Below are 13515 nucleotides of genomic sequence, written 5' to 3' on the forward strand. Positions count from 1 at the left end.
ACAGTATGACTAAAAGAAAATTAAGATGTCAAATGCAAAAGTGGTGCTTGTGCTTTAGCTGGCATTGCAAATTGAGAATGAAAATGAAACGATTTTCGCCGATTGAAGTTGAAAATCAATTTACATGCTAGAATGCCGTTTCGTAAAAGAAATGAAAAAAGTCACGACTGACGTTGGAGAAACATGCAAACACAGCCTCGGGGTATAAACATGTGAAACCAGTTCGCGCGCTCTAATAGCTCATGCTCCACTGACGTTTGCGTAGAAGGTGCGCCAAACCAATTTTTGCACACCACCATGCACGGTTCGTTGGCAACTGCTACAGCGCTGCTATTGATCGCTTGTCGTACGGTAACCAACAGCGATTTGCCGAAGCAAGCCAATTCCCAAGGTTCAGGCATATGAGCATCTTTCGAAATGAAAAAAAATAATAATTGTTTGTATTTTATTTTCTTGAAGATGGAAATGTGGATAATTCGAGACTGAAACAAGTGGACGATTTGGAATTGCTCCACTGTTTCGAACATGTCGGCAATCGGTGGCTGGTGGGCTTTACAACCCATTTGACCAAGGTTCGTTTCAAAGACGACTGTTTGCGTGAATGTTTGCGGGCAAAAATTATGCTCAACTTCACCTGCAATTCGGCAATGTACCTGTCCAGTGAAGGCGAATGCATTCTCAGTCAAGAGAATCGTAAAACCCAACCAGACCTGTTTACTGAACCACAAGAAGGTGAAGCGGTCACTGTGCACTATTTCGAAAATATATGCACCCTGGCTCGTATGGAAGGTAAAAAGGTTCATTTAAATGAACATTCGATGATATCATATCAAGTCTAGTTCGTTGGTTTAAGCTGAATTGGGCAGCGAAGTTGGCACGGCAACGGTCGAATTTGGCGGCTATCGTGGCGTGCTTGGCTACTTGGACTTTGTCCAGTCAAAGCAAGACAAAGAACTAACCACGTCCGGTATTATAGTAGGTCTGGAGCCAGATAAACAGTATTCGATCGAAATTTCACACGAAACCGACTGGATCAAAGGATGCAGTTTGGGAATAAAAAACGAATTCAAACTGATGAAAGTGAAAGGTATTTCGCAACCGTACGTCGAACCAGTCACCACTTTATCCAAAGAGGTTCTCGAACTCATGTCCGATGCCCATGGAACTCATGTAATGGCTAAGCGTCGTCTCCATTTATCTTTGTACAACATGGATCGCATTATTGGCAGCATGCTCAGCATATGGCCCAAGGACAGTAAGTCGCCAGTAGCTTGTGGAATTGTGAAACCACTGAAAAATGTCCCCGAAGCGATGACCAACGCTGCACCCGGCCCCGTTCCGGCACTTCTAACCCTTTTCATACTTCTGTTAAGTCGCATGACATATTAAACAATATATATATTTCAATAAATGAAACGACGAAAAACTAATATTACAAAACAAAACATTGTTCTTCAATTCATCCAATCAAATATGAAACAACAATCTTATTGTTTAATATTCATATTCATCATATTCAAAGTTGTTCTGTTATCGTTTATGATCAAGTGGGTTTTCGTTGACTAATTTTCAGGTCGGTGACCAGAAACACTTTGTGATGGATCAACCACGTAGCCTAAAATTTGAAATTGAAGTGTACATTTGATTTCTAACGTAAAATAAAATTTTCTATTTAAAAGAATTTCCTTTCAATCATTCAACATTCAAACATGAAATTGAACCTCAATTCTTGCTATTATTCCACGTTCTGCTCTGACAAACGCAAGAAAATTGATAACACAATTTCGCTCCACCAAATGGCCCATTAAAATGAAACACGCTCTTCACAAATTGTACAATATTCATTTAAGATACATTTCAACTATCATTTTCGTTCAAATTAATAATAAATAAATAACATTGAAATTAAATACACAATTATAATCCATTTTTAGTTATTCCTCAGTTTCACTTCATTTCAAAATGGTTTTTCTTAAACCATTTACCTTGTTACAAATTTAAGTCAAGGCTATTTATTAACCTTTAACATGTTGCCACAATTGTGAAAAATTACAATTAATTAAAAAGAAAAATTGATTAAATCTATTAAAAATAATAATAATTATTATTATTATATTAACCTTTTGTGGATTTAATTATGTAAAAATACTTTTAACGTTTTAATATTAATCAAAGAAATATATTACCATTTTTATCAACCAGCTTTAATAAATCATTAAATCGTGATATCGACAACAATACTGCAGAATCTTCTGATTGAGAGTTCGAATTGGAATCACCTCCAACTGGCAAAGAAGATGCATCCTCTTTGTTCTGCTTTTTAGTTCCCATCAATTCATTCATGATGACAAAAAATTCAGGTCGATACTGTAACATTTTAACAATTGCAACGAATATTTTTAAATGAAAAATAAAATTCACGCAATATACTTGAACACTTGAATGCCATGCTTTATTTATTAAAGACTGAATTTTCGCAGGAATAGCGTCGCTTAGTAAAGGGCGATTATTTCGGTAAGCCATTTCTGCTGCTGCCGTAGCTTGAAAAAGCAACTTATCATGATTGACAATAATTTCAGCGCTTCTTTATAAGTGCACTTTACCTGGTTTTAGATGAACAAATGGGATGTCACCAGTATAGATTTCCCATACACAGAGTGCATAAGAAAAAACATCCGCTTTTGTCGTATAACTGCCGGACTGGAGAAATATTTCAGGAGCCATCCACCGTAAATTCTAAAATGGAAATATTACAATTTCCTTATTTACTTTGTCAAGTAAAAAAAAGTAATCATCATACTCCTGGTTGCCTGGTCATATCAATGTCTCGTGAATCCACAAATCGAGATTCTCCAAAATCAGCAACCAAGGCACGATTTCCTTTTAACAATATATTATGAGGATTCAAATCACGATGAATAATGGGATACGATCTTTTATGTAAGTAATTCATAGCACTGGCCACATCAAAACAAATTGAAAACTTGAACTCTGCATCAAAAAACCTACCAACCAAAACAAAAATATATTAACTGACTGTGACTTTCAAAGATTTGTCAAGTAAGGAAGAATTTCACATAGAAAATGTGAAGAAAATAATTTGGTACCGTTTTTCTTCATGTAAGGCGTTAAATAACGATCCATCCTGAGCAAATTCTGTTACAAGAGCAAATTGCTAAACAAATATTAAAAATTTGCTGCAGAAAATTAAATTTATAAATAATTCTCATACACTAGGATCGTCTAAGCAAGCACCAATGAATTGCAAAATGTTTGGATGATTCAACCGGCTCATGATGGAAACTTCCCTACAGAACATTTTCACGTCGGATTTGGAACCCACGGACCAAGATCGATATCTAAAACATTAATCTCCTTGCTGTACAAAAATGAATACAGACTGTTGCAAAATTACCTTTTCACTGCAACTGTTCTATTATTCAAAACACATTTGTAAACTTTACCAAAGCTGCCAGAACCTACAGATTCTTGCAAGTCGATGTCGCTCATTTGTATATGATATTGGTTTCCCAGCAAATTACGCAACTGAAGAACTTCTGCCTTTTCTTTCGTAACACTTTTTAACTTCCCCATTGGTGATGGCAAAGTAACCGATGCATAATCTAAATTCAAAAATTAATCTTTAACAATATTCATAAGTAGATGAGAACGCACTGCGCATACCATTCAAGGAGTTGTAAGAACATTCACTTGCAGATGAACGAGAATATTCTGAACGTTTCACATCTTTTAAAAGGTTTACAATATTGTCAAAGCCTTTATAAAACGAAAAAAAAATATTTTCTCTCATATTTCAAATAGCATTTACTTACCTTGTTCATAAGCCCAAGCTATTGGGGTTTGACTTGCCACTGATATTGGACCTTTCGCAGTGTTTTCAAAATCGACATCTGAGTCACCAAATGCACCACTATTTGCGTGTTTAAATTTTCGTAGTATTTGAGAATTTGCGCTGATATCCATGTCGGCTCCTTGATCAAGCAAAAACTTCACTACTTTCAAATGACCATTGTAGCAGGCACTATGCAGTGCTGAAACAGAGTGCAGGGTGAACTGAGATCAACCAAACGTGACATAACTGACTTACGTGTATGACCATCACGTCCTTGGCAGTTAACATTCACTCCCGGCTGCTTCAACAAGTAGCCGATTAAATCAACACTTTTTCCTGCGGTGCAAGCACTGTTAGATTAAAAATAAATTTTCAAGTCAACATTTTACAATGAAAAATAATAATAAACAATTACGCATGTAAAGGCGTTTCTGAAAACATATTTTCCTTCGACAGGCAATCAAAACCACTGCGGCTAATCAACAATTTCACTATTTCAAATTGATTCGAATAACATGCACTGCAAAAGCTTATTACAATTATACATATTTTGAGATATGCTTATAAAAAAATACTTGTGCAATGGAGTATCACCATACAAATTTCCTTCGTGAACACAAGCTGAAATAATGTCGTAACGTTGAATATCATCCAAAAGCAGCTTCATAATTTCCAAATGTCCAAACTGTGCACAGTAATGAAATACTGTGCTTTTCTCTTGATTAGGCCAAACAACTAAATTTTTTAAATATAAATATTAAATTAAAAAAAATCCAGCACCTGGAAAATAATAAAACCAAAGGATTAAACTTTATTTTCATTATAACTACAGTATGAATTTTTGTCTAATTCGTAAATGTTATTGCATTCAGTTTCTTTTTAACAAACTGGATAGCACTAGACGCAGAATTCAATTTAAAGTTACATAGAAAAGGAAATTATTATTACACTTATTAATGAATACAAAATAGGATAATTTTTGATTAACATTTAGTTAGTTTCTTTCATTATGCGTTCTTCAGCAAGCAAATGCGTTATTACTAATGCTGTTAGAAAATTTTATTATAAGCTGTACTCAAGGCAGGATGTGACAAAAAATTTTTATAATAATTACCGCATAACTCAGGCTTGGAAAGAAGCAATTCAACAGTTTCATAATGCCCTTTCAACGCAGCCAAATGAAGTGGTGTATCCTGAACACCAGTTAGACTGTTTGGATTCGATGAAAACAACAACAACAGCCTAACGATTTCTGTAAAACCAAAGTATGAAGCCAAATGTAATGGAGTAAAACTAGCCCAATCAATCTGGTGTACATCTGCTTCCTTCTCTAGCAAGCTTTTCACAATCTGGTGATCAAACAAATACATTATGGATTCAAAATTCACTCGTAATACATACCTCAGACTTCTCACAAAGAACAGCAATATGAAGCAAAGACATTTTACGCCAACTGATACTGTTCACATTTAAATTTAAATTTTCCAACACTGATTTAAATCTGTTAACATCATTCTAAAAATTCAACAATCAGAAAAATTTGAGCTGTAAGAAACATTACATACCTCATAACAAGCAATTAACAGTTCAGACAACAAAGAGTCAGAAGTTAAAGCAACATCATTCAAAAGTCCACGTTCCAATAATTCTAAACTTAGCCTATAACCTTTGGAAATCTTGTCGTATAATTCATCTGTAAAAATTCAACAGAATTTTAAACAGTGTATACAAGCAATGAATAAAATTACCCGACAGTGAATGCTTCGGCCTTTTCATATAATTACCCATTTGTGAATGTGAGATCAATGTGACATATCAAAAGAAAGCTAGGAAATTCGCAACCTGAAAGATCTCAAATCATAAAAAAAGTTCGGAAATTCGAAGAAAGTAAAAACCTAAACAACTTCTGAATCACTGAAAAAAACCAGTGAATCTGATACTGCCATCAAAAGCACAGCTACATTTTCTAAAACAGACTAACGGTAAGATAAAATAAATAGATAACTTCAAATATTATAAGATTCAACACTTAACATATGATCATAATCGTATTGACAATCTTACTATTATTTCGCATCAAGCTTTATTTGCTACAGTAATCATATTTTCAAACTTCTAAAGTTCTGTTTAAAAACGTAAAGATATTAAGCTTTAACTATCTTGATTAAACATAATCCACTGAATCTTTTCACAAGTATAATCCTAATTACTGATTTTCAAATATTTCTATTTAAAAAATACAGCTTTTCAGATTATATTATTGTAATACATTACCTGTTAATTACAAATACTGTGGACACTGCAGTAATATCTTTCATTAAATGAGAAACTTTGAACTACTGTGGTAAAATTTTTAAATTTATTTTAAATTTATAAATGAACATTTTTGATTTTATATTTTATTCCTCATGTTTTTTATTTTTTAATTTTAACGCATGTTTTCAGCATAGTTCGTGCATTCTTTGTGAAAAATTTTTTCTTCTCTATTATATAAATTTATTTTACTGTACTGTGCTGAATTGCAGTTATTTTTTATTGAAAGTTCTTTTTATAGAAATATTAACACTGAAGCAGTTCATTGTTTGTTTATAAGACCCCTACATTTGACCAGTATCGTACGTTTGTTTTTGTTATTTTGAATTATTTGAAATTTTCAGATTTGCTGATGAATTTTGGATAAATGGGCCATTTGGAGAATTTTCCGCGATTGGGAATTGTTCGTAGTTTGACAGATATTTATATCACCTTGCGTAACAATGCAGTTCAAAGTCGTCATATATTTCACGATAATGTCAGCAGGAAAAGTGAAGATCGTATGACGTTGATTCCATTGCATGATTCATCGGTGGAGACCAGTATTCCAATGTCAGATTTCCGAGAACCACCCGAGTGGATTCATATTGTTGATGAAATTCAGTATGATACTTTTTAATTTTATCAATTTAGAATGAAATTGTATTATGATGTTCAAAAATTATATAATATATTTTATAATGAAATAATAGAATGCATAAAATAGTTAAAATGTATATATTTTTGCAGAGCTTTCATGTTTATTGTTATTGAAAAGAGTTATTATCATTACACAGTCTTTGCGTTTGCATGATTAATCAACAACAGCTGGTATTGATTTGCCAGCAAGATTAACAAAGCATAGTGTTCTTACTATTCAGTTGTTACGATGCTTTTCTGTGCATTAGTGAGGATGCCATTCAATGAAAATTTTCTTTATAGTAAAAATCTATATTGCTGTTTGAAATGAAAGTTGAGATTATAAATTAAATTTTTGAGAAAAATGTGGGAAGATGCATTTTTTATCCGAAATTGAAAAGTACATGTTATTATTTAATTAAATTTCAATATTGTGTTGGGTCAGTAATGTTGAATTGTTGTAATTTTAATTGTGATACATTGTCATATTAAGAATTTTATTATTCAATAATTATAGTTATTTTGTTAATGAAGTGTTGTTTGAATATTCAGATTTGAAATGAGCAAAATAAGCACTCAGATCAACGAATTGAAATCACTTCAACAGCGGCATGTTTCGCGACCGTCATTCAGTGATGAAATTTCACAAGAAGAACAAAATATTGAGAATCTGACGGGAGAGATTACACATCAGCTTAATCATGTCCAAAGTCTTTTACAATTGGTGACGCGTTCTCGAAGCGAAGGCACTGCCGAACGTTTTCGAGCTAATGTCGTTCTTGCTCATGTACAAGCTTTACAGGTAGAGAGGACTGTTTATTTCAAAAGTATAATTTTGATAAATTTAATTTCACTTCAGACATTGACGAGCGATTTTCAACGTAGTCAATCCGAATATTTGAGACAAATACAAAGCCGGGAAAGCAGTTATCAGAAATATTTCGAATCTTACATCAGTTCCGATGTCGGTGATATTTGTTTGCCGGATTTCCAAAATGCGGATATTGGTGATTTGGCAACAGCATCATCAGCAACGACAACAGGAGCTGAGCCGACAATGAGCGAACTGCAACTTCTCGAACAGAGCACAGTTTTGGTGAAAGAACGAGAACGGGAAATAATGCACGTCACACGTTCCATTGTTGAATTGAATCAATTGTTCCGTGATTTGGCCACTTATATCTCGGATCAAGGTACTGTATTGGACAGGATCGATTACAATGTTGAAAAATCTGCGGTGAAGACGAAATCCGCTTTGAGTTCGATCAAAACTGCGGAAAAATACCAACGCAGAAGTCGCAAGATAATTATCATTATCACTTTAGCCGCCTTGTGCATCTTGCTCATCATCATCATGGCCATTGTCAAGTCGTGATTTCAGATCCATTCAGTCTGTGCTTTTTGCTGTTTTTAATTTCCATTTCACTTTTTCTCCTGAATCAGCGTGCTTTTGTTACTGTTTGTACTGTTTCCACTGTCTTATATTTGCAGCATGTGTAATAAATTTTCCTAATCAAGCAAAGCTTAAAAATTCAAATCTAACTATATAATTTGAAATTTAAATTTAAAAAAAACAATAATAAAACCGACCAGCAGTATAAAAAAATTATCCAAGTATTTATTGTAGCAGGATAGTGTAGGTAGGGTTTTTTAAAGAAATATTTCCTTTCATTTATTCCAAACTTTTGATATAATCAACTGCTCTTCTTTTTATTCGTGGCAAAAGATTAACATGATCCTCGGCACATTTGGACACGCACTCGTTGAACATCTTCTCCATGGCTGTCACACTTTTCGTCTCATTTTTACTTTTGGAATTCAACTTGTCCTCAACTGCATCCTTGCATTGCATGCTGCATCGATTCAACCTATCCTTAAAAAAATCAATAAATATTATTATAAAAAAAGAAGATATTTTTAATTTCAAAAACTTGAAAATTTTGCAGTTCATTTGTCATATACTGTTGCACCATGTGCACTCGTCTTGCACACTGCGTCACGCAGTGCTGCATCGATTCCATGCTCGCTTTGCCATCGTCACAACAATCCGAAGAACACAAATACATCTGCTTTTGTAATTTACGCAAATATTCTCGATCTAAACTATCCAGCATTTCGTCAGTTGCTTCTTGAATCTTCTTCTGTATTGAATCAGTCATTTTCACAAGAGCAGTGGATGCTATTGATTTATTTTTAATTAAAAACTGAAATTAAACCAATCATATAACAAATGAAGTCGAAATGACCATTGCAACACAGTAAAAAAAGAAAACTTCATTTTTCATCGTTCGCAAAAAGATAAACAATGAATTGCTAATTATTCACAATACTACGATGTGACATTTTGATAATTTGAAAAATGTTTGAATTTTATCAAAATTAAAATCACATTCATCGACATGACACTCGGAAGTCCGATAAAAATATTTCCCTATTCCAACGCTGTAGCACTGATATTTTCAATTGTATTACATAAGTTGAACAAAAACACGCAACAATTGTCAAATACATGATCAAGTAATGTAATTTCACAAGCTAACAATAATTTTTCAATAAAAATTTAAAACAGTAAAATACAACTGAATGCTTCACTTAATTTAATCTAAAAATATGCTTTTTTAAACTGCATTTCTGCATATGCCTATTGAAGTTAAAATAAAATCAAAAAAAGCAGCGGCACGTAAAATGTGTGAAAACCGTTTTAAATTGTCTTTTTCTATAGTTGCAATATTTTAATGACAGTATGTGATTTTCAGGATTGTCATACTAAAAAGTGCTTCTCAAGTTGCATTATAATCTTCAGCTTAATATTTTTTTAACTTTCTGGATTGAGAAGTCATGAAAATATTTTTTTTAATCATATAATTTATAAACAAAATGCTTTTTTAATATAAAACATTGAAAAATGAATAAAAAAGTAACAAATGCAATGAAAATAATATAAGAACATTTAAAAGTTATGCTTAGTTTTTAAATAGGATTACTTGCCATTGTTGCATATAACGTCTATATAATTTGTTCAGCAATTTAAGTAATTATTTGAAAATACTTGGCATATTTTTTATTTTTCAAAAGGTCATTTTCAATATAATAAAAGGTGTTGATGTTATTTTGGACTAACTGATAATTTTTATGCTTAAAAATTACAGATTAGTAAAGTTTTAGAAAGATTAAATGTTGAATTATGCTAAAGGTTCAGGGGTTCTCAACCGGAGAAAGGATTTTCGGATTTCAGGGGAGGGGGGAAATGTAACTGAAGTAAATGTACAGGCACCAGTATAATGATAAATATATTTTCAATTAAGTTTGCATTATTTGAAGCCAAACATTCTACAAAGGGAGGAGGAGCAGGAATGACGTTTTGAAAAAGGGCAAAAAGGGTCCGTGGGGAAAAAAGATTGAGAGCCACTGTACTAGATATTAATTATTATTTTTTAAGCTTATCTGAATAATTACTATTTGTAAAATTGCTTTACGTTGGCAGTTCACTCTGAATTGCAAAGTAGAGTTTGCTTTTCAAGTTTGGGTCGAAGTTTTGTTTGCTTTTGGACAAAAGAGCGTTTAAAATTTTTTCCAGTTTTCAATCACTGAGAAAATAAAGTGCTGCTATCATTTGATAAATTTTTACTCAAGCAACGTTCCTACTGAAATGTTTCGCTTTTCCACTAAACGAAATCGCAGATATTCTTTTTTGTAAGTTTTTGAAGTTCATATATATTATTATTAATTCATTTTCAATTGTTTATAAAACTCTACAACAAAGTATTAATTTTCTATTTAAATTATAAAAAACAGGATAAAAGTACAAAAGGATTGTTTGTTATATGCAAAATGAAATACTGCTGTGAAATGTTATCAATTATTTTTCTTGTAAATAATTTATATAGAGTTATATATTTTGAAATTAAATGATCAACTTGAAGGGAAACTTTAAAATGGAATTTTTCCTTTTTTCTTGTAAGTCGTAAGAAATAATTTTACACGTATCTTCCTTGTTGAATGAAAGAATAAAGTTGCATGCGACAACTTGTCAAAGGTTTTGTTGAAAAATGCATCATTTAACTGCTTTGTTGCCAGCTGATGCAATTTTTCTGCAAATATTTAACAAAATCGACAAAATCACATTTCACCATATTTTATTTCATGACGTTCGTTGGGAAATGTCAGTCTTCTTCTTTTTAATTTTGCAATGCTTATTTCCAATCATCTACATTTATATATGATTATCAATTTATTTTTGAATTTATAAATTAATCTAATTATATTAGAAGTATAAAATTTTTGTTATTTTAATTTTGTAAATAAATATTCGTTCAATAATAAAAGAAATAATAATGTTTTTGATTTAAATATGCTTTGAAATTTTAAAAGTTAATTCTAATTTTAAGAGAAAAAAGCAACAATAAAAAAATTAATGGAACATTTAACTTAATTTAATTGATGATAAGTTGTACTAGTAGTGGAATAGTAGTGGAAAATTTTCTCCTACACGTTCAATGTCAGCTTTATTTAATGAGTTATCGACTTTCTCTGGTTAAATCAGAATTTGCCAATACTTTATGTGGCAGTTTATTGTTGCATGGTAGAAAATTTGTCACACAAGGACTTCTGAAGAAACTACTGTCGAAGAAGCATATATCTTTTTATTCTTTGTATTTTGTTGTTAATCAACTTTTCATCCCAGTCAAAATAATTGGTAATTTGTCTTTTTAATTAATTCATTTATTTTTCATAATTAATAACAATGAGAACATCCTGTTATTTTATTGACTGCTTCGATCAAGTAGAAATATACAACAGAACGAAACAATTTTAAAAATAAGCATTGAACAACAAATTTTATTTCAAATTATAATAATTTGCAATTCAGTTGAAAATTTATTTATTTATTTTTTGTTTAACAAAATGTCATAGAATATATTTTTTATGATTTAAAATTTAAAACAATTTTGCACATGTACACGTTTAAATCTAGACTGACTAATAATAAATATTTTGTTTATTTATCAAGATTTTATGCAAATGTGATGTCGTGTTGTAATGTAATGTGGAAATGTGTTGTGTTAATATAAATCGATAACTTAAAAAGGACTTAAAAGTTTGTTTCCGGCAAATTTAATCATCCAGCACTGCTATCGATTGCAGCATTAGCATCAGCAGCGGTTGTACTAGAAGCAGCAGCATCATCAGCAGTTGAAAAGCTTTGAAAGAACAAGCGACAGCATATTCGCTTACATAACATCACAGCGCACAACTTTCAATCACAATTACTGCAATTTTTGCATATTTAACTTAAAAATGCAAGTGCGTTATCGCTTTTTCATAAATTTCTTCCATTTTTTATTTGCACATAGTTTTGGTCTTTTAGTATTATTTATTGTCTTGACTTTCTTGATTTTTTTCTTTTTTCTCTCCAGTTGTTCCATAGAATATAATAATTGGTAAATACTGTTTATAAAATTTTTCTAGTCGAATCAATTTAATCTTCAAATATTTGAAAACAGCAATATAATCTATATAATATTGTATTGAATATAAAATTAATTTTAATTCATTTTTACTTGACTACTATTAGACTATTAAAAGCTAAAAAATAAAAAAAACATTATTGAATCATATCATTTTTTAAATATACTTTGCATAACGATAATTATTATAATAATGTTCCTTTTTGCAAATTGTCACGTTCACATTCTGGTAAGTTTTAATTTTTTATTAGCACCATTCACCATGACTACAAATGCCAAATTGATGTTCTTCTTTTATTTTCTAAATAAATATTAAATGAATTTTTCACATTTCTTCTTATTTTAATTGAATTTTTCTCAATATTAATCTATTCAAAATTATTGTAATTGTAATTTGATATTTTCAACTGTTGCTGATTATTCATATAGATTTACATTTAAACTTCAAATATAACTCTACTTTTGAAACATTACATTACATTGCATTGCATTGTGTGGAAATAGCTATTAATAATTAAATATTAAATGTAAAAAAGAGAAAAAAACTAGCAGCATAGTAGAATAAATTCAAATATATGAAACTAGTCGAGCTAGCGGCGTGAAAAGTTTCAAATTAGAGATGAAAATTAAAATCATTTTGACCAAATTTTGTAACCCAATAAAATATCATGTAATAATGCAAACGAAAACAAACTAGCTGCTTTTATTATTTTTTTTAACTTGCTTCATTGAAAGTTTTCCAAATAAATGGGGGTCAATTATTAGAATATATTTCGTTCTTTTTTTCTATTTTTGCATCAATTTTAAATCATATTTAAAAAACAGAGTAAGAATGCTTCGAATGTTTACATGATGCAGGTAAAAAAATGACTCGTGCCATTCTTATGTTATGCAAATTGTAAATGTTATGCATGCAATGAAATTGCTTGTTCATTTTCTGACGCACACGCACATCTTATGGGAGTTTTTCAAATTAATTTTATTCATTTACTTTAATAAGCTTTAATAATTTTTATTACAAAATTTTATCTTTGAAAATGAACAATATAGCAAGATTTAATTTCAAGTTTCTCATCATAAAAGTATGTGCAATGTATATGAAAAAATTTGTTGATTTACATTTTTTATGTTCAAATTATGAAATATAAAAAAATAAACATGGACAATTTTTGTTGCAGAAAAATGACTAAAGAGCCTGGTTTCTGCTCCCAGTTGGGAACTTTATTGCAAAAGAATATAATCATTCGAGTTCGAACAAAAGTG

General features: G+C 30.9%; 3 protein-coding genes across 3 annotated transcripts; 2 read left to right on the forward strand and 1 right to left on the reverse strand.

The window, feature by feature from the left end:
* Positions 1 to 297: 297 nt before the first annotated feature.
* On the forward strand, positions 298 to 1389 carry Tsp_06593 (putative PAN domain protein). Its single transcript, XM_003378629.1, has 3 exons — positions 298 to 391; positions 460 to 789; positions 854 to 1389. The coding sequence occupies exons 1-3, from the start codon at positions 298 to 300 to the stop codon at positions 1387 to 1389; spliced, it is 960 nt and encodes a 319-aa protein (XP_003378677.1).
* Positions 1390 to 2076: 687 nt separating this feature from the next.
* Positions 2077 to 5641, reverse strand: Tsp_06592 (serine/threonine-protein kinase TNNI3K). Its single transcript, XM_003378630.1, has 17 exons — positions 5602 to 5641; positions 5419 to 5546; positions 5255 to 5368; positions 4968 to 5202; positions 4429 to 4588; positions 4269 to 4373; positions 4029 to 4203; positions 3834 to 4008; positions 3685 to 3777; positions 3416 to 3623; positions 3233 to 3359; positions 3108 to 3175; positions 2801 to 2933; positions 2604 to 2736; positions 2431 to 2540; positions 2200 to 2367; positions 2077 to 2082 (listed from the first exon to the last, which is right to left on the reverse strand). The coding sequence occupies exons 1-17, from the start codon at positions 5639 to 5641 to the stop codon at positions 2077 to 2079; spliced, it is 2178 nt and encodes a 725-aa protein (XP_003378678.1).
* Positions 5642 to 6533: 892 nt separating this feature from the next.
* Positions 6534 to 8981, forward strand: Tsp_06591 (syntaxin-16). The gene is made up of 5 exons (XM_003378631.1): positions 6534 to 6769; positions 7337 to 7586; positions 7644 to 8021; positions 8110 to 8155; positions 8731 to 8981. Exons 1-5 carry the CDS (start codon positions 6534 to 6536, stop codon positions 8979 to 8981), a joined length of 1161 nt encoding a protein of 386 aa, XP_003378679.1.
* The last annotated feature ends 4534 nt before the right edge of the window (positions 8982 to 13515 follow it).

This window comes from Trichinella spiralis, assembly GCF_000181795.1.
Source record: "Trichinella spiralis strain ISS 195 chromosome Unknown Scfld4, whole genome shotgun sequence".
NCBI lineage: Eukaryota > Metazoa > Nematoda > Enoplea > Trichinellida > Trichinellidae > Trichinella > Trichinella spiralis.

Coding starts and splice junctions, on each gene's coding strand:
- Tsp_06593 (XM_003378629.1), top strand. CDS start 298: ATGCACGGTTCGTTGGCAACTGCTACAGCGCTGCTATTGATCGCTTGT. Junction 392..459: donor GAAGCAAGCCAATTCCCAAG/GTTCAGGCATAT, acceptor ATTTTCTTGAAG/ATGGAAATGTGGATAATTCG. Junction 790..853: donor CACCCTGGCTCGTATGGAAG/GTAAAAAGGTTC, acceptor CGTTGGTTTAAG/CTGAATTGGGCAGCGAAGTT.
- Tsp_06592 (XM_003378630.1), bottom strand. CDS start 5,641: ATGGGTAATTATATGAAAAGGCCGAAGCATTCACTGTCGG. Junction 5,203..5,254: donor TTCTTTGTGAGAAGTCTGAG/GTATGTATTACG, acceptor TTTGATCACCAG/ATTGTGAAAAGCTTGCTAGA. Junction 2,368..2,430: donor CATGGCATTCAAGTGTTCAA/GTATATTGCGTG, acceptor AAAATGTTACAG/TATCGACCTGAATTTTTTGT.
- Tsp_06591 (XM_003378631.1), top strand. CDS start 6,534: ATGGGCCATTTGGAGAATTTTCCGCGATTGGGAATTGTTCGTAGTTTG. Junction 6,770..7,336: donor CATATTGTTGATGAAATTCA/GTATGATACTTT, acceptor TTGAATATTCAG/ATTTGAAATGAGCAAAATAA. Junction 7,587..7,643: donor CTCATGTACAAGCTTTACAG/GTAGAGAGGACT, acceptor ATTTCACTTCAG/ACATTGACGAGCGATTTTCA.